The sequence below is a fragment of the Trachypithecus francoisi genome, unplaced genomic scaffold, assembly GCF_009764315.1.
Source record: "Trachypithecus francoisi isolate TF-2019V2 unplaced genomic scaffold, Tfra_2.0 Lachesis_group11, whole genome shotgun sequence".
Lineage (NCBI taxonomy): Eukaryota > Metazoa > Chordata > Mammalia > Primates > Cercopithecidae > Trachypithecus > Trachypithecus francoisi.
In genome coordinates, this window is record NW_022681456.1 from 65,284,356 (window position 1) to 65,308,261 (window position 23,906).

Here is a 23,906-nt window from a genome sequence, read left to right on the forward strand (position 1 = left end):
TGGGAGGCCAAGGTGGGTGGATCACTTGAGGTCAGGAGTTCGAGACCAGTCTGGCCAAAATGGTGAATCCCCATCTCTACTGAAAATACAAAAATTAGCTGGGCATGGTGATGCAAGCCTGTAATCCCAGCTACTCGGAGGCTAAGGCACGAGAATCACTTGAACCTAGGAGGCAGAGGTTGCAGTGAGCTGAGATCACACCACTGCACTCCAGCCTGGGTGACAGAGCGAGACTCCATCTCAAAAAAAAAAACAAAAACAAAACTGTAATAAAGGGCTGAATACAGCCATGTCACATGTTAGAAACTAAACATTTAAAAACTTTAACATCCTTTATAGTCTATACAGAAGTTGATAAGTAATAAAAGCTAAGAGCAATTCAAGGCTCTTACAACTGACTTTAAAAGACAATTTAACGCAAATATTAGCAAGTAATACTAAGCAGTATATTAAAAGGATAATATACTGTGAGCAGTTCAAGAATAGGTCAAATTAATTAATCCATTTTATCCATGGGTTAAAGGAGAAAAGCTACACGGACTTCTTGACAGGTACCAGGATATTTCATAAAAATATCTTCGTAAATTTTACCTTGTCATTTTGATGTGAAAAAATATATATACCTTCATAAGTTAGAAGTAGACTAACTGCAACCTCTAGTAAACATATAGTCATCCCTTGGTATCCATGGGGGATTGGTTCCAGGACCCCTCGTGGATACCAAAATCTGTGGATGTTCAAGTCCCTTATATAAAATGTTGTAGTGTATTTTATTTAATTATTTATTTTTTGAGACAAAGTCTTACTCTGTCACCCAGGCTGGAGTGCAGTGGGCCTGATCTCGACTCATTGCAACCTCTGCCTCCTGAGCTCACGTGATTCTCGTATCTCAGCCTCCCAAGAAGATGGGATTACAGGTGCCTGCCACCACATGTGGGTAATTTTTGTATTTTTAGTAGAGATGGGTTTTACCATGTTGGCCAGGCTGATCTCAAACTCCTGGCCTCAAGCAATCTACCCGCCTCGGCCTCCAAAAGTGCTGGGATTGCAGGCATGAGCCACCTCATCCAGCCAAAATGCTGTAGTATATTTTAAATCATCTCTATTGGACCTGGCTGTGATAAAAAAAATACTGAACAACAACATAAACAAAATCATCTCTAGATTATGTATATCTAATATAACATAAATGCTACATACGTAAATAGTTGTTATATCACTTACTGAATAAAGATTAAAAACATCTGCACATATTCAGTACAAACACAATGATCTTTTTTTTGAGACAGGGTCGCGCTCTGTCACCCAGGCTGGAGTGCAGTAGCACAATTACAGCTCACTACATTTTTGACCTCCTAGGCACAAGCGATCCTCCCATCTCAGCCTCACATGTAGCTGGGACTAGCTATGCACCACCATGCCCAGCTAAGTTCGTCACTTTTTGCAGAGACAGGGTCTTGCTATCTTGCCCAGGCTGCTCTTGAACTCTGGGCTAAAGGAAGCTTTCCACGTTGGCCTCCCAAAGTGTTGGGATTACTGGCATGAGCCTCCACACCTGGACTTTTTTTTTTTTTTTTGACAGTTGGCAGAGCTAGCTGAGGTTTTATTTTGGAAAAAAAAATTGAATTGTTTTATAGCTATAGGCATGGGCAAGGGGGGTACCCCAGGCAGTAAACTCCCCCCACGGGTAGGCAGAGGGCTAGGGCTGAGCCTCAGGTGGGTCTCCTGTTCCCTGTGCTCTCTGTACAGCAGCCTCTCTGGGGCAGCTGCAGAAGGGTTAGGCTAGGAGAGGCTGTCACAGCTGTTCACTTGGTCAGGACGTCAGAGGACTCGGACACCAGCTTCCCATCACGGGTCTCGATCTTCACAATCACAGCCCTGGTGGAGCTGGTGCAGATGAACGAACTGGAGCCCACGCCAGAGCCAAAGCTGGAGCCCAGGCTGTAGCTGAGGCCAGGGCTTGTGAGGCACCCACAGACCGAGCTCAGACCACCTGCATAGCCACTGGTGGTCTTGGTATGGATACTCATGTTCTGCATCCTAGACTCCAGCTGGCTCTCCTCGTCCTCCAGCAGCTTCCTGTAAGTGGTGATCTCGATGTCCAGGGCTAGCTTAAGTTCATCAGCTCCTGGCACTCCCGCAGCTGCCACGCCATGTCCTGCTTGGCCCGCCCGCCTCCAGCTTGGACAGCTTGGTGTTGGCATCCTTAACCACCAGCTCCCTGTGCTGCTCAGCATCTGCGATGGCGGCCTCCTCCAGGGAAGACCTCTGGCCTTTGAGGCCCTCAATCTCATCCTGGAGCTGGTTGATGTTCCCATTCATCTTAGAGATCTCAGTCTTTGTGTGCCACAGGTTATCCCATGCTTCCAAGCCAGCGTCTGCAGCTCCTCATATTTGATCTGGTACATGCTCTCAGCCTCAGCCTGGCTGTGGCTGGCGATCTCCTCGTACTGTGCCTTGACCTCAGCGATGATGCTGTCCATATCCAAGGAGCGACTGTTGTCAATGGATAGCACCACAGATGTGTCCGAGATCTGGGACTGCAGCTCCCTGATCTCCTCTTCATACAGTTGCCTGACGAAGTTGATCTCTTCAGTTAGCCCTTCCAGGCGAGACTACAGCTCTACCTTGTTCTTGTAAGCTTCATCCACATCCTTCTTGATGAGGAAAAATTCATTCTCCATCTCTGTACACTTTTTGATCTCATCCTTGTACTTGTTCTTAAAGTCCTCCACAAGTTATCCCTGCAAAGTATCAAGCTCTACCTCCAGCTTCAGCTTCTCTTGGCCCAGAGTGTCCAGCTGCCAGCAGAAGGTTGCTGATGTAGCACTCAAACATGTTGTCCATGTTGCTCCGAGCCATCTGCTGCTGCTGCAGGGGCCCCCACTTGGTCTCCAGCATCTTGTTCTGCTACTCCAGGAACCGTACCTTGTTGATGAAGGAGGCAAACTTCTTGTTGAGGGTCTTGATCTGCTCCTTTGCCTGGGTGCACACTGCTTGGATGTTGGGGTCCACCTCCAGGTTAAGGGGGCTCAACAGGCTCTGGTTGACCGTGACAGCGGTAATGCCTCCCAATACCACTGGCCCTGTCAAAGCCTCTACCCAGGCCACCCCGGAAGCTGCTGCTGCCCACTCAGGAGAAGCTTGAGGAGCTGATGTGGGCACCGGGTCCACTCATGTAGGAACGGCTACTGAAGGCCCAGGGGCCAGAGGTGGACACCTTGTAGGACTTCTGGGTCACTCTGATGGACATGGTGGGGGCAGGAGTGAAGGCAGGCAGGCTGAGCCAGGCGGAGATTAGAGAAGGAGCAGAGAAGCCGCTTCTTGGTGATTTTTTTTTTTTTTTTAAAGAATACTTTTGATCTGCGGTTGGTTAAATTCATGGATGTGGAACCCACATATAAGGAAGGCTGACTATACTTAACTGTAAATTGAGATACTCCATTTAAAATCCAGAAGATGAAGAGTAAGAATTCATTATTATTCAACTTTACTTTGAAAAGTCTAGCTAACATAATAAAACCAGGAAAAGAATTAAGTTAGCAATAAGTATGGAAAAATAGTCAAAGTCATCACTACTTGTAGATAACAGAATTGCCTGGAAAATCAGAGGAAACCTATTAAAACTAGTAAGTGAGGTCAATAAATAGCCAAATATGACAGTCTTCCTAAGATGTGCATGTTACTTCATTGGAATGAAGTATTTGTAGGACAAACAAATTAAAAGATTGGAAAGATATTAAAAAATATTTTAAATGAAAAAGTAGCCTTGGAGTTTGAGACCAGCCTGGTCAACATAGTAAGGCCCCCCATCTCTATAAAATATAAAAAAGAAATTAGCCAGGCATGGTGGTACACACCTGTGGTCCTAGCTACTTGGGAGGCTGAGGCAGGAGGCCCACTAGAGCCCAAGAGTTCGAGGCTGCAGTGAACTATGATCATGCCACTGCACTCTGGCCTGGGAGACAAAGTGAGACCATGTCCCTGCCGTGCTGGCCACCCCCCAAAAAAGAAAAAGAAACAAAAGAAAAAAAAAAGCAGTCTAACAGATACACATAAAATATTTATTATAAATATACATTGTCTTTTTTAACTATATATACTTGCTTCAAATATGAATTACTTCTGTGCAAGCCATGGTGGCTCACATCTGTAATCCCAGCACTTTGGTAGGCCAAGACAGGTGGATCACTTGAAGCTAGGAGTTCAAGACCGCCTGGACAACATGGTTAAAACCCTGTCTCTACTAAAAGTACAAAAATTAGCTGGGTGTGGTGATGCATGCCTGTAATCCCAGTTACTAGGGAGGCTGAGGCACGAGAATCGCTTGAACCCAGGAGGTAGAGGTTGGAGTGAGCTGAGATCACGACACTGCACTCCAGCCTGGGCAACAGAGCAAGAGCCTATCTCTTAAAAAAAAAAAAAGAATTACTTTTAAAACCAGAAAATATACAGAAGTTAACCCCCAAAAAGGCATCTGGTCTTGGTAGTTTAACAGGCACATATGTGTACATATTTTTTCAAAACAGATAAAGCTGGTTATTTTGGAAACAAGTCTCATCCAGAAACGTTATTTGCTGCATTTAAAAATCATCTGAGGCTATTTGCATGTTTCTTTCCCAAACCCTCAATCCAGCCAAGTCCAGTTTTATCACCCAAGGTCCTTTCAGGATCCCAGACCTGGAGGCTGTAGAAGACAGCATTGAATACTAAGGGCAAAAGGATGGTGTTTACTTGTCCAGACTTTCTTTCACACACATACATATGTACGAAGAAAAACATTCACTGCATTTTTTTTTTTTTAGAGATGGGATCTCACTCTGTTGCCCAGGCTAGAGTGCAGTGGTGTGATCATAGCTCACTGTAGCCTTGAACTCCTGGGCTCAAGTGATCCTCTGGGCTTAGCCTGACAAGTTGCTGGGACCACAGGCATGTGCCTCTACACCAAACTATTTACTGCATTATTAATAGCTACAGTAAGAATACCAGTAACAACCTAAACATGTCCAGCTGAATATCTCAGAAAATTACAGTACTTTTATACTCTGACATAGTATGAAAAAATATGGTAAAACCTAGATGAATTTTTAAAAATCTAAGAAATATTAATTTTAAAACTCTCAGTATAAGCCGGGCACAGTGGCTCACACCTGTAATCCCAGCACTGTGGGAGGCTGAGGGGGTGGATCACGAGGTCAGGAGATAGAGACTAGCCTGGTCAATATGGTGAAACCCCAACTCTACTAAAAATACAAAAATTAGCAAGGCGTGGTGGCACAAGCCTGTAGTCCCAGCTACTTGGGAAGCTGAGGCAGAAGAATTGCTTGAACCCAGAAGGCGGAGGTTACAGTGAGCCATGATCGCGCCACTGCACTCCAGTCTGGGTGAGAGTGAAACTCCATTTCAAAAAAAAAAAAAAACCTCTCAGTATAATGTATAAATGAAATCAATCATATTATGTTAAAAAACAAATACGTGTGTGTATACAAATATGTGCGTGTATGTTTGTATATATGTATGTATCCATAAAGATGCATAGAAAAATGTCTGGTAGGATATATACCAAAACTGTTACACTAGTCAGTGGGATAAAAAGGGACTTTTACCTTTAACTCTCTAGTATAAATCAGTATTTGATTATTTTTTGAGACTGAACCTTTTATTTACTTGTAAAATTTTTAAAATGAAGAAACTCAGCATTGAAGGTTGAAAATAAACCCTGGCTGGGCACAGTGGCTCATGCCTGTAATCCCGCCACTTTGGGAGGCCAAGGTGGGTGGATCACCTGAGGTCAGGAGTTCGAGACCAGCTTGGCCAACATGATGAAACCCCGTTTTCTATTAAAAATACAAAAAATTAGCTGGATGTGGTGGGGCACGCCTGTAATCCCAGCTACTCAGGAAGCTGAGGCAGGAGAATCACTCGAACCCGGGAAGTGGAGGTTGCAGTGAGCCGAGATTGCGCCATTGCACTCCAGCTTGGGCAACAAGAGTGAAATTCCATCTCAAAAAAAAAAAAAAAATCCCATTAGTAGCATTTTAATTTTTATGTATTTATAAAGGAAAAAGTTAATATAAAACTTACAGTAACTGCAAGTACACTTTCCTCTTCTAATGCAGACTGTATTCTGTCTCTGGGGAAAAATAATACAAAATAAAAAAGCCTTATTTCACATGAATATAATGAATTCACCACTGAGCATCTGAGAGAAGGAAACTCTGGCTAACTTCTTTTTTAAATTTTTTTATTATTTATTTTTTCAAATATGTATACCTGTATTTTTGTAAACAAAAATGGGACAACATGCCGGGCACAGTGGCTCATACCTGTAACCCCAGCACTTTGGGAGGCTGAGACAGGCAGATCATTTGAGGTCAGGAGTTTGAGACCAGCCTGGCCAACAACAGAGTGAAGCCCCGTCTCTACTAAAAATACAAAAATTAGGCAGGGCACAGTGGGTCACGCTTGTAATCTCAGCATTTTGGGAGGCCAAGGCAGGTGGATCACCTGAGGTCAGGTGTTCGAGACCAGCCTGGCCAACATAGTGAAATACTGCCTCTACTAAAAATATAAAAATTAGGCCAGGTACGGTGGCTCACACCTGTAATTCTAGCACTTTGGGAGGCCAAGGTGGGTGAATCACCTGAGTGAGGTCAGGAGTTTGAGACCAGTCTGGCCAACATGGCAAAACCCTGTCTCTACTAAAAATACAAAAATTAGCTAGGCGTGTTGGCAAGCGCATGTTATCCCAGCTACTCGGGAGGCCAAGACAGGAGAATCACTTAAACCTGGGAGGCAGAGGTTACAGTGAGCCGAGATCACACCACTGCACTCCAGCCTGGGCAACAGAGCGAGACTCCATCTCAAAAATAAAAATAAAATAAAAATACAAAAATTAGCTAGGCATGGTGGCCAGCATCTGTAATGCCAGCTACTTAAGAGGCTAAGGCAGGAGAATCACTTGAACCTCAGAGGCGGAGGTTGCAGTGAGCCAACGTTGTGCCACTGCACTCCAATCTGAGTGACAGAGCGAGACTCTTTTTCAAAAACAAAAACAAAAAATGGTGGAGGGGACATCATTTATACATTAACATGAAATTCAGTTTTCATATAACAATATGTCATGAATATCTTTCCATGTCAATGAATATATACAAATGGTAATTTATTTATTTAAATTATTATTATTATTTTTGAGATGGAATCTCACTGTGTCACCCAGGCTGGAGTGCAGTAGCATGATCTCGGCTTGCAACCTCTGTCTCCAAGGTTCAAGTGATTCTCCAGCCTCAGCTTCCCAAGTAGCTGGGATTATAGGTGCCCACCACCATGCCTGGCTAATTTTTGTATTTTTAGTAGAGACAGGGTTCTACTACGTTGGCCAGGCTAGTTTTGAACTCCTGACCTCAAGTGATCCACCTGCCTTGGCCTCCCAAAGTGCTGGGATTACAGGCCTGAACCACTGCGCCCAGCCCACAAGTGGTAATTTAAAATGGCTGCAAGTTATTCTGGTTGTAACAGAGCTGCTGTAATTCATTTAACCAATTCCTTAGTAGTAGTTTTTAATTTTTTGAGATTTAAAAGTTTTATTCATATGTGGTTGTATATATTTCTCATTATTTCCTTAGGTTAAATTTCTAGGCATAAAATTCCTAGATTCAAGGATATGTACATGGTATAATCTTTGTCTTCTGGAAAATTTGGTTAACTTCTTTCAAACTTCCATAATACATGAAGTCTAACTTTCAGCTCTGTTCTTAATTTAGCCTAAGTATTGCACTATTTTTAGTACTTTCCTTAAGTCTTTACACACATCCAATTTTGGTAACTACCAGCTTTATGATCTGGTATCTTCCTTTTCCCTCATAACTCACTCTTGACAACTAAGGTATTAGAAATGATAAGCATCAAAAGTAGTAAAACCTATTTCCAAGCACGACCTACCCTAACTTTTAAATTAATCTGCTTTTTGGTTTATTACCTTATGTTTATTTCACTTAAGAATTCTAGATGCCATTACCTATACAAAGAAGCCAGCAGCCTCCATGTGACCATCTCCTGTTGAAGAAGCCAGAGCATACTGGCTGTTTTTGAAAATTTTTGAAGTCCAGGTGTTGCTCGACTCACTATTTTACTCAGTATATTCACCTAAATAAAAAACACAGACGTAAAGAGGTTAATTTTCTACAATTTTGAGTCACAGATAAGTTTGTATTTGAACAGAGTGCTAAAATAATTGTATATAATAAGTGTATATTATAAAATTGCCTTCTCTATTTTGTCTTTTTAAATTAAATGTAATGTGATGTTCCCACTAGAAATGGATCTAATTTGGAACAAGGTGTGTTTATCTGAGTATATATATGTCTAACATACCCTTGATTTCAGATCCAACAGTGGCAGTGATGGGATATCTTTTTCTCCCTGTATATCTACCCAGAGGATAAGTTAAATCAAACCTATAACTGAAAAAATCATAACATAAGCCAACATTTTAGCAATTGAAATTTAAAAAGTTATTTTAAAATTATGTTTGAAAAATTTGTATCAGGTAACTAATCAAGAAAGATATTTTCCTAAGATTGGCACCAAAAACATTATCATTTCTAAACAAAACTTCACCAAAGTCCTTCCTCATTCCAAAATAGTGGTCTTAAACCTTTTCAGAGGCTGGGCACAGTGACTCACACTTGTAACCCTAGCACTTTGGGAGGCCGAGGTAGGTGGATTGCTTGAGGTCAGGAGTTCGAGACCAGCCTGGCCAACATGGTGAAACCCCATCTCTACTAAAAATAAAAATAAAAAGTTAGCCAGGCGTAGTGGTGCGTGCCTGTAATCCCAGTTACTCGGGAGGCTAAGGCAGCAGAATCACTTGAACCCAGGAGGCAAAGGTTGTAGTGAGCAGAGATCTTGCCACTGTACTCCAGCCAGGGCAACAGAGCGAGACTCTGTCTGGGGAGAAAAACAAAAACAAAAACAAAAACACCTTTTCAGGACTGAGGCACATGTGAAAAGGCATGAATGGTCCCCCTAGAAACACACACACAATTATTCACCAGGAGGTTTAACGACCCAGGGTAAAGAAAACTGACCCAGGGTAAAGAAAACCGTTCTCAAAGGTTATTAACAGTACCTCATTATCTTGTCAAGGGAATTAAGGAACAAGATTACTCTCATTCAGAACACCACAATGGGTTTTCCCACCCCTTAATAAGTATTCACAAAGTAATGTTACTACTGTCTTAAGACTAGTACTTCATAAAAGTGTTATCTGTACTTCATTCATTACATTCTCAGTTGGAATCCTGACTCCAGTGATTCACTATGTGATCATTATTGCTTTTGTTATTTAGTGAAGCTACTGCATTTATAATAGAACAATTCAGAGGTCAATTATGAAAACATGAAATGATAAAAAGTTGTCTATTACTATTATTTCAATTATTACTGAATGCAGTATTTTCTTGAAGTCTTTCCTCTTTCTAAAAATAGACTTCTTTAGTGCAGTTTTATTTTATTTTGAGAGAGACGAGTCTCACTCTGTTGCCTAGGCTGGAGTGCAGTGGCAGAATCTCAGCTCACTGCAACCTCTGCCTCCCAGGTTCAAGCGATTCTCCCACCTCAGCCTCCCGAGTAGCTGGGATTACAGGTGCCCACCACCACACTTGACTAATTTTTTTGTATTTTTAGTACAGATGGGGTTTCACCATGTTGGCCAGACTGGTGATGAACTTCTGACCTCATGTAATCCACCTAACTCAGCCTCCCAAAGTGCTGAGATTACAGGTGTGAGCCACTGCACCTGGCCTAGTTTTAGATGCACAGCAAAATGGGGCAGAAAGCAGAGTACCCAAATATCTCTTCCTCCACACAATCACAGCCTCCCTCACCATCAATATCTAACATTAGAATGGTACATCTGTTACAACCGAGGAGCCTATATTGATACATCATTATCCCCCAAAGTCCACAGTTTACATTAGGATTCATTCTTGGTGGTGTACATTCCATTAATTACGACAAATGTACACTGACATGTGTCTCTCATTATAGCATAAAGAGTAGTTCCAATGCCTTAAAAATCTTGTGTTCTACCTACTCATTGCTCCCTCCTCACTAACTCCTGGCAACCGATGATCTTGTCACTGTTTCCAAGTTTTGCCTTTTCCAGAATGTCATATAGTTGTAATCATATAATACGTAGCCTTTTCAAATTGGCTTCTTTCACTTAGCAATATGCATTTAAGGTTTCTCCATGTTTTTTCATGGCTTGATAGCCAGTTTCTTTTCAGCACTGAATAATGTTTCACTGCTCAGATGTACCAGTTTATTCATTTACCTACTGAAGGATATCTTGGTTGCTTTCAAGTTGTTATGAATAAAACTGTAATAAACGTCTGTGTAGGTTTTTGTGTACACAGTTTTCAACTCACCTGGGTAAATATCAAGGAGTTTGCTGGATCATATGACAATAGTATGTTTAGTTTTGTATGAAACTGCAGATTGCCTTCCAAAGTAGCTATAGCTGTTTGCATTTCCACCAGCAATGAATGATGGTTCCTGTTGCTCCACATCCTCTCCAGCATTTGGTGGTGTCCTTTGGATCTTCATCATTCTATTTCTTTTTTTGTTTGTTTTTGCAGAGACAGGGTTTTGCTATGCTGCCCAGGCTGGTCTTGAACTCCTGGCCTCAAGTGATCCTCCTGCCTCAGCCTCCCAAAGTGTTGGGATTACTGGCGGAAGCCACAGCACTGGCCTGGATCTTCATCATTCTAATAGGTATGTTGTAGTATCTCTATTTTAATTTGCAATTCTCTAATGACATATGATGTGAAGTATCTTTTCTTTTTTTTTTTTGAGATGGAGTCTCGCTTTGTCACCCAGGCTGGAGTGCAGTGGCTCAATCTTGGCTCACTGCAACTTCCACCTCCCAGGTTCAAGCGATTCTCCTGCCTCAGGCTCCCAAATAGCTGGGATTACAGGTGCCCACCACCACATCTGACTAATTTTGTATTTTAGTACAGACAGGGTTTCAGCATGTTGGCCAGGCTGGTCTCAAAACTCCTGACCTGCAGTGATCCACCCATCTCGACCTCCCAAAGTGCTAGGATTACAGGCATGAGTCACTGCGCCTGGTGGATGCATTTTTCATATGCTTATTTGCCATCTCTATATCTTCTTTGGTGAGGTGCCTGTTCCCATCTTTTGTTCATTTTTTAACTAGATTGTTCATTTTCTTATTGTTGAGTTTTATTTTCTTTTAAGTTCCAGGATAAATGTGCAGGATGTGCAGGTTTGTTACATAGGTAAACATGTGCCATGGTGGTTTGCTGTAACTGTCAACTCATCAACTACGTATTAAAACCAGCATGCATTAGCTATTCTTCCTGATGCTCTCCCTCCCCCTACCCCCCTTCTTATTGTTGAGTTCTAAATATGCCTTGTATATTTTAGATTTTCCTTGAGACAGGGTCTACTCTGTCACCCTGGCTGGAGTGCAGTGGTGCGATCACAGCTCACTATGCCCTCAAACTCTGGGGCTCAGGCAATCCTCCCACCTGAGCCTTCCAAGTAGATAGAACCACAGGTGCATAGCGCCATGCTTGGCAAATGTATTTCTTGTAGAGACAAGGCCTTCCCATGTTGCCCAGGTTGGTCTTGAACTGCTGGGCTCAAGTGATCCTTCTGCTTTGGCCTCCCAAAGCATTGGGATTACAGGTGTGAGCCCTTGCATCAGGCTGGATTTTCCTTTTGTAAAGCAGCAGAATCCTTTTTTCTCCCAAAGAAATCTTATATGGGACCTTAATACGTAAAATGCAGAGATGCTCTAGTTGACTTTCCCTCCATTCCTGCCACTGTTCCCCTAAGACATCTCCCTTAAACACTATGAAAATTAGGAGATTCATGCTGTTTATAAAAACTAAAAATACTGAAGTTTGACTAATGATGGACTGAAATTAGCTTACCTGACTACCACAGATGTTTTCATACTCTTCCACAAGATCAAAAACTGTACTCGAAGAGTGCTTCAGAAAAGACTGCAGGAAATCAGAAAACATACTCATGGATGCTAGAATACATAAAAAAAAAAAAAGGAATAAAGAAAAGTTAAGTGACATACTTCTAGGTAATTCTGTTTGTTTTAAAATTTATTTATGTTTATTTATTTATTTTTTGAGATGGAGTTTCACTCTTGTTGTCCAGGGTGGAGTGCAATGGCATGGTCTCAGCTCACTGCAACTTCCACCTCCCAGGTTCAAGTGATCCTCCTGCCTCAGCCTCCCAATTAGCTGGGATTAAAGGCGTGCACCACCATGCCCGGCTACTTTTTGTATTTTTAGTAGAGATGGGGTTTCATCATATTGGCCAGGCTGGTCTCAAACTCCTGATCTCAGGTGATCTGCCCGCCTCAGCCTCCCAAAGTGCTGGCATTACAGGCATGAGCCACCGCACCCAGCCTGTTTGAAAACTGAAATAGCTACAAGTCTTTTATAAATTCACTGCTATATTAAAAAAAATTTTTTTTGTTTTTGAGACAGAGTCTCACTCTGTTTTTGAGACAGAGTCTCCAGGGTGGAGTACAGTGGCGTGATCTCAGCTCACTGCAACCTCCACCTCCCAGGTTCAAGCTATTCTCCTGCCTCAACCTCCCGAGTAGCTGAGACTATAGGCGCATGCCACTATGCCTGGCCAATTTTTGTATTTTTAGTAGAGATGAGGTTTCACTGTGTTAGCCAGGATGGTCTCGATTTCCTGACCTCATTATCAGCCTACCTTGGCCTCCCAAAGTGCTGGGATTACAGGTATGAGCCACCACACCTGGCCTTAAAATTTTTTTTAATTGGCAAGATACATATAATATAAAATTTATCTTAATCATTTTTCTTCTTCTTTTTTTCTTTTTAAGAGAGGGGGCTCTTGCTCTGTCACCTAGGCTGGAGTACAGTGGCGCAATCATAGCTCACTACAGCCTCAAACTCCAAGGTTCAAGCGATCCTCCCATCTCGGCCTCCCCAGTAGCTGGGCCTATAGGTATATACCAGCCACCATGCCCAGCTAATTGTTTATTAGTCTGTAGAGAGAGTCTTGCTAACTCCTGTCTCAGCATCCCAAAGTGGTAGGATTAAAGGCATGAACCACTAACCCTGGCTTAATCATTTTTAAGTGTATAGTTCAGCGTCAGTAAGTACATTCACATTGTTGTGCTACCATCACCACTATGTATCCACAGAACTATTTTCATCTTGTGAAACTGAAACTCTGTACTTAATAAACATTAACACCCCACTCCCACTTACCGCAGCCCCTGACAACCATCCATCTACTTTCTGTCTCTACACGTTTTGACTCTTCTAAATATCTCATGTAAGTGGAACCACAGAGTATTGCCCTTTTGTGACTGGCTTATTTCACTTAGCATAATGTTCTCAAGGTTCATCCATGCTGTAGCATGTGTCAGAATGTCCTTCGTTTTTGGCTGAATAATATTCCATTGCATGTATAGATCACATTTTGTTCCCCCCATTCATCTATCAACAGGTACTTGGCTTGCTTCCACCTTCTGGCTACTATGAATCATGCTATGAACATGCATATACAATTATCTCTGAGACTCTGCTTTCAAAGTAGATATATATATATATCTTTTGGATATATACCCAGAGGCAGGTTTGCTGGATCATATGGTAATTGTATTTTTAATTTTTTGAGGAACTGCCATACTGTTTTCCATAGCAGCTGCACTATTTTACATTCCAACCAATAGTGCACAAGGATTTGAATTTCTCCACATTGTTGTCAATACTTGTTATTTTCTGGGTTTTTGTTGTTGTGTTGTTTGTTTTCTAGTAGCCATACTAATGGGTGTAAGGCAGTATCTCGTATCTCACTGTAGTTCTGATTTGGATTTTCCTAACGATTAGTGACATTTGAGTATATTTTCATGTGCTTATTGGTCATTTGTGTATCTTCTTTAGAAAAGTGTCTACTCTATTTCTTTCTTTCTTTATGTATTTTTTGACGAAGTTTTGCTCTTGTTGCCCAGGCTGGAGTGCAATGGCGTGATCTTGGCTCACCACAACCTCCGCCTCCTGGGCTCAAGCGAGTCTCCTGCCTCAGCCTCTCGAGTAGCTGGGATTACAGGCATTTGCCACCATGCCCGGCTAATTTTGTATCTTTAGTAGAGACAAGGTTTCTCCATGCTGGTCAGGCTGGTCTCGAACTCCCAATCTCAGGTGATCCACCCGCCTCAGCCTCCCAAATTGCTGGGATTACAGGCATCAGCCACTGCATCCAGCCTGTGTCTATTCTATTTCTTTGCTCATTTTTAAATTGGGTTGATTTTTTTGTTGTTGAGTTGTAGCAGTTTTTCATACATTTTGTATATTAACCCCAATCAGATATGATGTGCAAATATTTTCTCTCATTCTGTGGGGTTGCCTTTTCACTTTGCTGATTATATCCTTTCATGCACAGAAGTTTAAAATTTTGATGTAGCCCAATTTATCTAGTTTTTTATTTTGATAAAGGTCTTTTAAGATCTCAAAGATATACTATGTATTTTATAAACAATTACTTAAGAAATTAAGCCAGATTTAACAATACCTGAATTGTATTTTAAGCACACCATTACAAAGTAGTCAAGAAAGTTATAATACATACTAAATGGCATGTTCCACTCTGGGAAAATACAAGCACTTGGCCTAAGTAGAAAGTATTTTGAGTCACTTAATATGAGTACCTATTTTTGACAGACACTACAAGAAAGTAGTAGTTACCAAAGTGTTAAGAGCAGGGCTCTGGAGCTAAACTGCTTAGTTTCAAATCCTGATACCACCACTTCCTAGCCAGGTGGTTTGAGGTAAGTTACTTAACCACTTTGAGCAGTAGTTTCCTTTTCTCTAAAACGGGAATAATTATTGTACCTATTTAATGGACCACCATAAGGATTACATGAGTTAATGCTTGTACAGTGGTCATAACACTATCCGAAAAAAAATAACAGTATTAGGGTCCAGGACAAAACAAAACACATCAACAATGTTAGTTTAAGAACTAAACCAAAGAAAGAGATGCACTTTCAACAGCACAAATAATAAAAAAAATTACAATATGAGACTTGTCTAACTGGCTGCTATTTACATTAAAAGATAAAATGGCAAGATGCTGCTCTGATTGAGAACTAAGGTGATAACAACCTTCTAGTGATACTGTATTAAACACCGTAGCCATAACCACAACTAATTAGCTTAATGAAAAATACATTATAGACAGCAGACCACATGAAGACACAGGAGGAAGACAGTCATCTGTAAGCTAAGAGAAGAGGCTTCAGAGAAAACCAACCCTGCCAAGACCTTTACCTCAGACATCTAGCCTCCAGAATTGTGAGAAAATAAATTTCTGTTGTTGCCTATAATCCCAGCACTTTGAGAGGCTGAGGTGGTAGGATCACTTGTGTCCAGGAGTTTGAGAGCAGCCTGGGCAACATAGTGAGACCCTGTCTCTACAAAGAAATAAAAAATTAGGTTGGGCACAGTGGCTTACACCTGTAATCCCAGCACTTTGGGAGGATGAGGAGGGCGGATCACTTGAGGTCAGAGTTCGAGACCAGCCTGGCCAACATGGTGAAACCCCTCTCTACTAAAAATACAAAAATTAGCCAGGTGTGGTGGTGGGCACCTGTAATCTCAGCTACTCGGGAGACTGAGGCAGGAGACTGAGGTGGATCACCCACGGTCAGGGGTTTGAGACCAGCCTGGCCAACATGGCGAAACCCCATTTCTACTAAAAATACAAAAAACAGCCTGGTGTGGTAGCACGTGCCTATAATCCCATCTACTAAGGAGACTGAGACAGGAGAATCACTTAAACCTGGGAGGCGGACGTTGCAGTGAACCAAGATCCCATTACTGCACTCCAGGTTGGGCGACACAGTGAGACTCCGTCTCAAAAAAAAAAAAAAAAAAAAAATTATCTGGGCATGCTGGTACATGCCTGCAGTCCCAACTACTCAGGAGGCTGAGGCTGCAGAATTGCTTAAGCCTGGGAAGTTAAGGCTGCAGTGAGCCATGCTTGTGCCACTGCATGTAGCCTGGGTGACAGGGTGAGATTTTTTTTTTTTTTTTTTTTGATGGAGTCTCGTTCTGTAGCCCAGGTTGGAGTGCAATGGCGCAATCTCAGTTCACTGCGACCTCTGCCTCCCGGTTCAAGTGATTCTCCTGCCTCAGCCTCTCCAGTAGCTGGGATTACAAGCGTGCGCCACAATACCCAACTAATTTTTGTATTTTTAGTGGAGACGGGGTTTCACCATGTTGGCCAGGCTGGTCTTGAACTCCTGACCTCGTGATCCGCCCACCTCAGCCTCCCAAAGTGCTAGGATTATAGGTATGAGCCACCACACCCGGCAACAGAGTGAGATTCTTGTCTCAAAAAACACACACACAAAAATTTGTTGTTTAAGCTACTCTCTCAAGAACAAAAGCCAGAAAGAAAGAAAAGAAAGAGAAAAACATGGCTAGGCACGGTGGCTCACACCTGTAATCCCAGCACTTTGGGAGGCCGAGACGGACAGATCACGAGGTCAGGAGATCAAGACCATCCTGGCTAACATGGTGAAACCCCGTCTCTACTAAAAATACAAAAAAAATTAGCTGGGTGTGGTGGCGGACACCTGTAGTCCCAGCTACTCGGGAGGCTGGGGAGGCTGAGGCAGGAGAATGGCGTGAACTCGGGAAGCGGAGCTTGCAGCGAGCTGAGATCGCGCCACCGCACTCCAGCCTGGGCAACTGAGCAAGACTCCGTCTCCAAAAAAAGGAAATAAAAAAAGAAAGAAAAAAACATAATGATGTTCAGAAACAGGAAGAGATGATTTCCTTGATCTTAGTGAAGTGAAAAGCTACTTATCACAAAGCTCAAAGACATTTTACCAGCTTCTCCAGGATCATCCTCACGTAACATAACAGCACTGATAGTTACATCTTCTGTTACACTGTGAGGCTCTGTGTTTGTGAAGAGCCCGGAACGCTGTGATGAAAATGCAGCTGCCCAGTTACTGTCATCCAGATTGGTAACCTTAAAAAAAAACAAAAAAGTAAAAATACAGAAAAGTGATGGAGTTATTGTCACTGAGTGGATACTTTAAAAGCAAGTAAGATTTCTAAAAATTATATGTATGTATGTGTTTTTTTTTTTTTTTTCTTGAGATAAGGTCTGGATCTGTTGCCCAGGCTGGAGTGCAGTGGCACGATCACAACTCAATGCAACATTTGCCTCTCAGGCTCAAGCCATCCTCCCACTTCAGCCTCCCAAGTAGCTGGGACTACAGGCACGTGCTACCACGCCTGGCTAATTTTTGTATTTTTAGTAGGGACAGGGTTTCACCATGTTGGCCAGGCTAGTCTCAAACTCCTGGCCTCCTGTGATCCACCTGCCTCAGCCTCCCAAAATGCTGGGATTACAGATGTGAGCCACCATGCCTGGCTGCTATAGTGTATTTTTTTTTTTTTTTGAGACAGAGTCTCGCTCTGTCTGTCGCCCAGGCTGGAGTGCAGTGGCGCGATCTCCGCTCACTGCAAGCTCCACCACCTCCCGGGTTCACACCATTCTCCTGCCTCAGCCTCCCAAGAAGCTGGACTACAGGCGCCCGCCACCGTGCCCGGCTAATTTTTTTGTATTTTTAGTAGAGACGGGGTTTCACCGTGTTTGCCAGGATGGTCTCAATCTCCTGACCTCGTGATCCACCCGCCTCGGCCTCCCAAAGTGCTGGGATTACAGGCATGAGCCACCACACCCAGCCTATAGTGTATTTTTAATATTTAGTGTAGTCATTCTGCATCACAGCTTACATAACATTTCTTTTGCTATTTTCAATACTGTTCCATAGTGATTCCTAAAGAGTATCTCATCTACCTTTTCCAATTTTCTCTTTTATCCTCTTTAACACATTTTATCTCTTCCTTATGATACTCTGCATCTATTACCCTCTGATTCCTACTCTTGTATGCTTCAAAGCAGGGATCAGATTTTATAGCCATCAGCAACCAACCACAGCATATATTTCTTCTGGTCAGCAAACTGACAGATTAAAACATCTTATTTGCATCTAAAGGTTGCTGGTGTCACAGTTTCCATCTGTGATATCAGATGCATAAGGTTTTCAGTTTTTTTAATGTCTAATTAATTATTTCAATCCATATAACCTAAAGTTACTTTAATGATGATTCTGACTCAATATTCATTAAAAGGCTTTTACATCAAATGTTATACTTTTATAAAAAGGGAGAAGTTCTTTTTTCTCTTTTTTTTTTTTTCTTTTGCAATCACAGGTCACTGCAACCTCTGCCTCCTGGATTCAAGCAATTCTCACACCTCAGCCTCCCGAGTAGCTGGGATTACAGGCGTAAACCACCACTCCCAGCTAATGTTTTTATTTTTAGTAGAGAAAGGGTTTCATCATGCTAGCCACGCTGGTCTCAAACTCCTGACCTCTGGGAAGCCAAGGCGGGAGAATCACTTGAGGTCAGGAGTTCAGGGGGTGCTGAGATTACAGGTGTGAGCCACCACACTCGACCCAAAAGGAGTTCTTAGTCCTATTTTTCTACATACCATGGAGAGATTTCCGAAGAACCCTGAAGACTGTGTAAGTCGGGGCGACCTCCCTCCTGTTCCAAGAATGCAGGAAATATCTGGCTGCCTTAGTAAGCTTCGGCTTGTTGGGGTAACTATAAACAAAAGGTTGGTAGAAAGAACCTAAAGTGTGTGAGCATTCATTATCAAAACAAAGCAAACAAACAATGAAGAATAAATTTTTACTGTACTCTAACCAAATAAATACTTTAGACTCTAACCAAATAAATACTTTAAATGTTAACATTTCCATGATACAAGGATTTAACTTATTTTTCTAAATTTGAGCTGTACTACTGAGCCTAACAGGAAAAATTTTACTGCAATTACAGATGCTTTCATTATAGCATAACTGAGCAGTTAAAGCCACTAATCAGTCAATGGATTCTTCATATTTTAATTTTATAAGGCATACCAAGGCAGTGTAGTACAGTGGGCATAAACTTTGGAGTAAACAGATCATTGTTTGAATCCCAGTTCCGTTATTTACATACTTTTTTTTTTTTTTTCCTGAGATAGAGTCTTGTTCTGTCGCCCCAGCTGGAGTACAGAGGCACAATCTCAGCTCACTGCAACCTCTGCCTCCTGGGTTCAAGCAATTCTCCTGCCTCAGCCTCCTGAGTAGCTAGGATTACGGGCATGCGCCACCACGCCAGCTAATTTTTGTATTTTTAGTAGAGACAGAGTTTCACCATGTTGGCCACGCTGGTCTTGAACTCCTGGCCTTAAGTGATCCGCCCACCTTGGCCTCACAAAGTGTTGAGATTATAGGCATGGGCCACGGCATCCAGCCTATTTACATACTTATTGCCTATATTAGTTAACTTCTCTAAGTCTCGCGTTCAGTTTCGGTAAAATAGAGCTAACGATACCTATGTCATAGTTACTGTGTGTTTATGGAAAGTACAGTACCTTGTACATGGCAAGAGTTCAAACAAATAATAACTGCAATGATTATTATTAGTGTTTATTGATATTGTAACCAAATACTATACTTATTATGTTACAATAAATGTTAGTTGCTATTATAATTATCATTATTATTATTAAATGCTTTAAAAGCAAAAAAGTCTTACAAGGCTGTCGAAATGAGCTAGGAGTTCGAGGGATAACCTGGTTTCTTGGTGTAGTATTACCAAAATTTTCATCTTGAGATGCCTGAACTGTACAATGAGTTAAGAAAAGTTTTCCATGTAGAAAAGAGATCATTAAAATGAGAATTAACCATCTTTTTACTATACAAATTATGTGAATACATTTTTCAAGAACAAGGTATTTTATGGCTACCATTTTTCAATGCAAAGGCTAAATAACTCATTCCTTCTGCCATTTAAATTCTCAGACATCAGTCTTAGATAACTACACACTGAACTAAATGTTTTTAGTCTGTTTTCAAATAATAAAAATCTCAGCAGAAGCTAACCACAATATGATGTCAGCAGTAAGAAATATCTCTATTTTTAAGGAAATATAATCTTATTAAATTTTTGCATTATATTTACCAAATGACAGCTCTGTGGAGTGAAAAAAATTTCTACAGGATTTTATTATAGCTAACACTTAATACTCTTATAAAAAGAAAATTGTACAACACTGATTCCAAACATGTTACAATTTTTATAATGATGCTTAAATCGCAAAGGATACTTAAAACTCTTTTTTGAGCACTCTGTTTCCGTGCAGTCCGTGTCACCTCTGCCTCCCGGATTACAGGGGATGATATATCTCCAAAGCCACTCCTAAAGTAGTATCATCAAGCTCATATAAGTGAAATGAGAATATAGCATTTGTAAAGAATTTTATCATCACAGCTGGAGTAAAGGACCCTAAGTAAGTTAAGATATAGGTCATTCCAGTAGCCAAGTCTTGGATCTTTTTGCTGAGAATGCACTCGTGGCTCCAAATCCTGCTTATTCTTCAAAGTCTTACTCAAATCTTACCTGCACAAAGACTTCTCTGACTTTCTAGTACTCACTATGTTCTTTTTTTCTAAGGAATTATTTCAACACTTGGAATCTATATTATAACACTGTTTTAGGTAATTGCTTCATAAAAGTGAATCTTATTTCCCTTGCTGGATTGAGGAGTTACCTAATTGCAGGAATTCTCTCTTAAAAGATTTTCTGCAGAATCCAAAATGCTTTAAACCATGGGTACTATTAAAAAACAAACAACAACAACAACCAGACAACAAACACCACCAGACAACAACAACAACCAGAGCTTGTGACATACAACCACAACAACAAACAGAGCTTGTGAGATAGAAGAGTAAGTAAGAGAATTCTGGTAAATTGTAGCAAAATGACCCTTCAAGTTATTTCAACCGAAGAGGTCTCCTGTCCCATCACAACACTCTCTGCCAGTTTCACTCAAAGGTCTAGAAACTAAATTGTGTGGACTAAAAGGCCTGTGTTTAAGACAAGAATCTAATATGCTTTTCCTCCACTTAAAACCTTCAGATATTCCTTCAGCAGGAAAGTATGGGAAACAACCACATAGAAACAATTTTAAACGTTTAATAATTAAAATTAAAAAACAAAACAAAACAAAACAAAACCTTCAGATAGCTCTCTCAGGTTTATAGAAGTGCAAATTTCCTAAAATGATATTTACAATGTGACCCCAGTTTAGGCGTTCAGTCTTCTATTCAGCCACAAACATCACTTTAAACATATACTGCATGTGACCACTGAGCTACATGTATTTTTGTTTTTCATATCCTAGCACCTTTGAATATGTTTCTTTTACAAAGACCTACATTTGCCCCCTTGGGCACCCGGTCAACAACTAATTACTCCTCAAAGAGCCTCAGGTAGGCTGGAGACACACAGAGGCAGGTTGGCAATTTGGTTCTTGTATTTATTAGCTTCTTAACTTTCAGCAAGTTCCTTAACCTCTTTTAGTCTCAGTATTATATATGAAAAAGGGATAACAGTACCTATCCTCATAGGATTGTTCTTGTTCTGAAGATTAAATAAACTGATAATATATATTCAAAGGCAACAATGGCAGTCACATAGTAGGTACTCAATGTTTGGAGTACGAATAATGTACTATTATTATGCAAAGACCAGCTAGAAAGTTACCTTCCTTGAGAGGTCTTTCTGATAGAGTGACAGGGAGACTTAATCGCCCCCAAACACTTATCACTTTATACCGCTTGGTTGTCTCCACTACACAACTAATTCCCCGAGGTGAAGGATCTTGAATAACTGATCTTTGTTGCAGGCGGCTAGCACAGTACCCAGATCATAGAGGGAACTCAGTATCTGATGCTGGCACTTGTAATCAGAAAGTCTCAGCTGAGATCCCAGTATCTTCACTGACTAGCTTTGTGATCTCAGGCTGGTCACTTAGCATTTCGAACGCCGGGCTACCTACCCCGCCCACCCCACGAGCGATCAGCGTTGCTGCCCCAAAGCGCCGAATAGATCACAGAACGTAGTGGGAATGTAGGGGACCATTATGATCCGTACCCCACCCCGACGCAGGCCAAGCGGCCTTTCCCCATTTGTAGCCAAATTTCCCGGCATGGGGAAGGAGTCTTAGGGGAAGCACCCGGGACCTCCTTGGCTTCTTCTGGGAGTCTAGTTTCGCCTATTTCGTTTCGCCAACAGGCGAGAGGGGCAAGGCTTTGGGCTCAGCTGCCATCATCAGAACTGACCTGTCCATGGCTAAAGCCTTTTCCACACAGAATAAACGTTGGCTCCAGTTTAGCTACCGCGTTTTAGCCTTCCCGCTCTCCGGAAGCAAGCCCTTCGACCCGGAAGCAGTCTCTCCCTAAAACAGCCCCACAGAAAAGGGGTAGGGGAGAAGAAACGATGTTCCCATCTAGCGCATGCGCCACTTCAGCCTACAGGTGCAGGCCCGGTGGGCGCAGGCGCAAAAGTTTGCCAATGTGTGCCTGGCTGGACCAGACAGGACCGGGGGCGGGAGCTGGTTGCGTTTAGTCCAGACGCCTTGCGGCCGCTTTGCCTGACCAACGTCTGTGGGCGTGGAACAGGCCCTGGGTTCTCCTACTGGGAAAAATGAAGCATGTTGATACTCTGGAAAAACGTGAAGTCATTTCCTGGTATTTTCTGTCAGCGCCTGTTCTTGGAATTCAGATGCGTGGGCTCTGCCCCACACCTCGGGATCTCTTATCTCTCTCCCTACACTCAGTCCTTTGTTCTCTAGCCCCCTGAAGTTTTTGAAACTATTTTCCATAACTGCTATTTGTTCTTTACATGGTATTCTTTCCTATCAAGGAGAAACAGTTCACCTGTATTAAAAAGTAAAGGCAAGTGTAAAACATGATGGTGTTGCCCTCTATTTCAAAGTGTCGTCTAGGCAAAAAGTGGTATATTTTGGTCTTGAAGGAGTCAGTCACATTTTTGTTTTGGTTTTTGTTTTTTCCAGTTTGAAAGTAGTAACTGGCTATTAACTGACTGGATTACAAAAATAACGTTAGATGCTTCAGTTTATCCGTTTAATAAGCCTGTTGATATGGTCTTTTCTGTTGCTGGCATTTCTACCTTTTAAAAATACAGAATAGTTAGTCCTTCATTCTCCCTCGTGGAGAAGATAATTTGAAGGATCACAGGAACTTGAAGAATTTTTCAACAGCATAGATCTCATGAATCAGATTCTCCAGTCAGATGATGCCATATTTATCAAGAAATCTATCAATCAAAGAGTTATCTGTTAAGGTAATTTGTTTATTGGTTTTGCCATAACCAATTTGTAGATCAGTTCATTTATTGATTTCAGGTTCAGGTACTCTACGCGATGTATGGTTCCACAATCCTCAGCATATTAACTGAAGCCTTGTTGAGTTTAACAGAGGTGCCATGGAAGATCTGGGGAGAGTGAAGAGGTTGCGACAGACTTTTGGGCTCACACCATTGATACCTTAAGGCAAGTGGCAATTTGGATTTCACAGGTATATAGAAATTGTCAGCTTTTCTTGTCATGTATTCCTTGTGACAGTGCTGAGCTTTTTTTTTTTTTTCTTCTTGCTTGCTTTTTTTTGGACTTGATTTTTTAAATTATGTTTCCTTCCTTCCTTCTTTTTTTTTTTTTTTTTTTGAGACAGGGTCTTGCTCTATTGTCCTGGCTCAAGTGCAGTGGCACAGTCATGGCTCACTGCAGCCTTGACCTCCTGGGCTCTAGCAATCCTTCTACCTCAGCCTCCCTAGTACCTGAGGTTGCTGGGACCACAGGCATGCACCACCATGCCTGCCCCCCGACCCCATTTTAAAAAAATATTTTGGAGAGACGGGGTCTTATGTTGTTGC

The 23,906-nt window shown here is 41.8% G+C and overlaps 1 protein-coding gene and 1 pseudogene across 4 annotated transcripts in view; both read right to left on the reverse strand.

The window, feature by feature from the left end:
• The window catches only part of NUP107 (nucleoporin 107), a 57,400-nt gene extending 34,956 nt beyond the window's left edge, over nt 1-22,444 (reverse strand). Inside the window, exons 1-8 of one of the 4 annotated variants that reach the window (XM_033221331.1) lie at nt 22,295-22,444; nt 20,275-20,366; nt 19,704-19,790; nt 18,607-18,722; nt 16,929-17,073; nt 11,967-12,070; nt 8,021-8,148; nt 6,085-6,133 (exon numbers count right to left, since the gene is read on the reverse strand). In XM_033221331.1, coding sequence (XP_033077222.1) covers nt 6,085-6,133; nt 8,021-8,148; nt 11,967-12,070; nt 16,929-17,073; nt 18,607-18,722; nt 19,704-19,790; nt 20,275-20,366; nt 22,295-22,302 — 729 coding nt within the window. In that variant the 5' untranslated portion in view covers nt 22,303-22,444. Of the gene's footprint in view, nt 1-6,084; nt 6,134-8,020; nt 8,149-11,966; nt 12,071-16,928; nt 17,074-18,606; nt 18,751-19,703; nt 19,791-20,274; nt 20,367-21,716; nt 21,962-22,294 lie in introns of those variants that run through there. The other 3 variants (XM_033221328.1, XM_033221329.1, XM_033221330.1) reach the window with 3 other exon arrangements.
• On the reverse strand, nt 1,635-3,832 carry LOC117089773 (annotated as a pseudogene).
• Nucleotides 22,445-23,906: the final 1,462 nt, after the last annotated feature.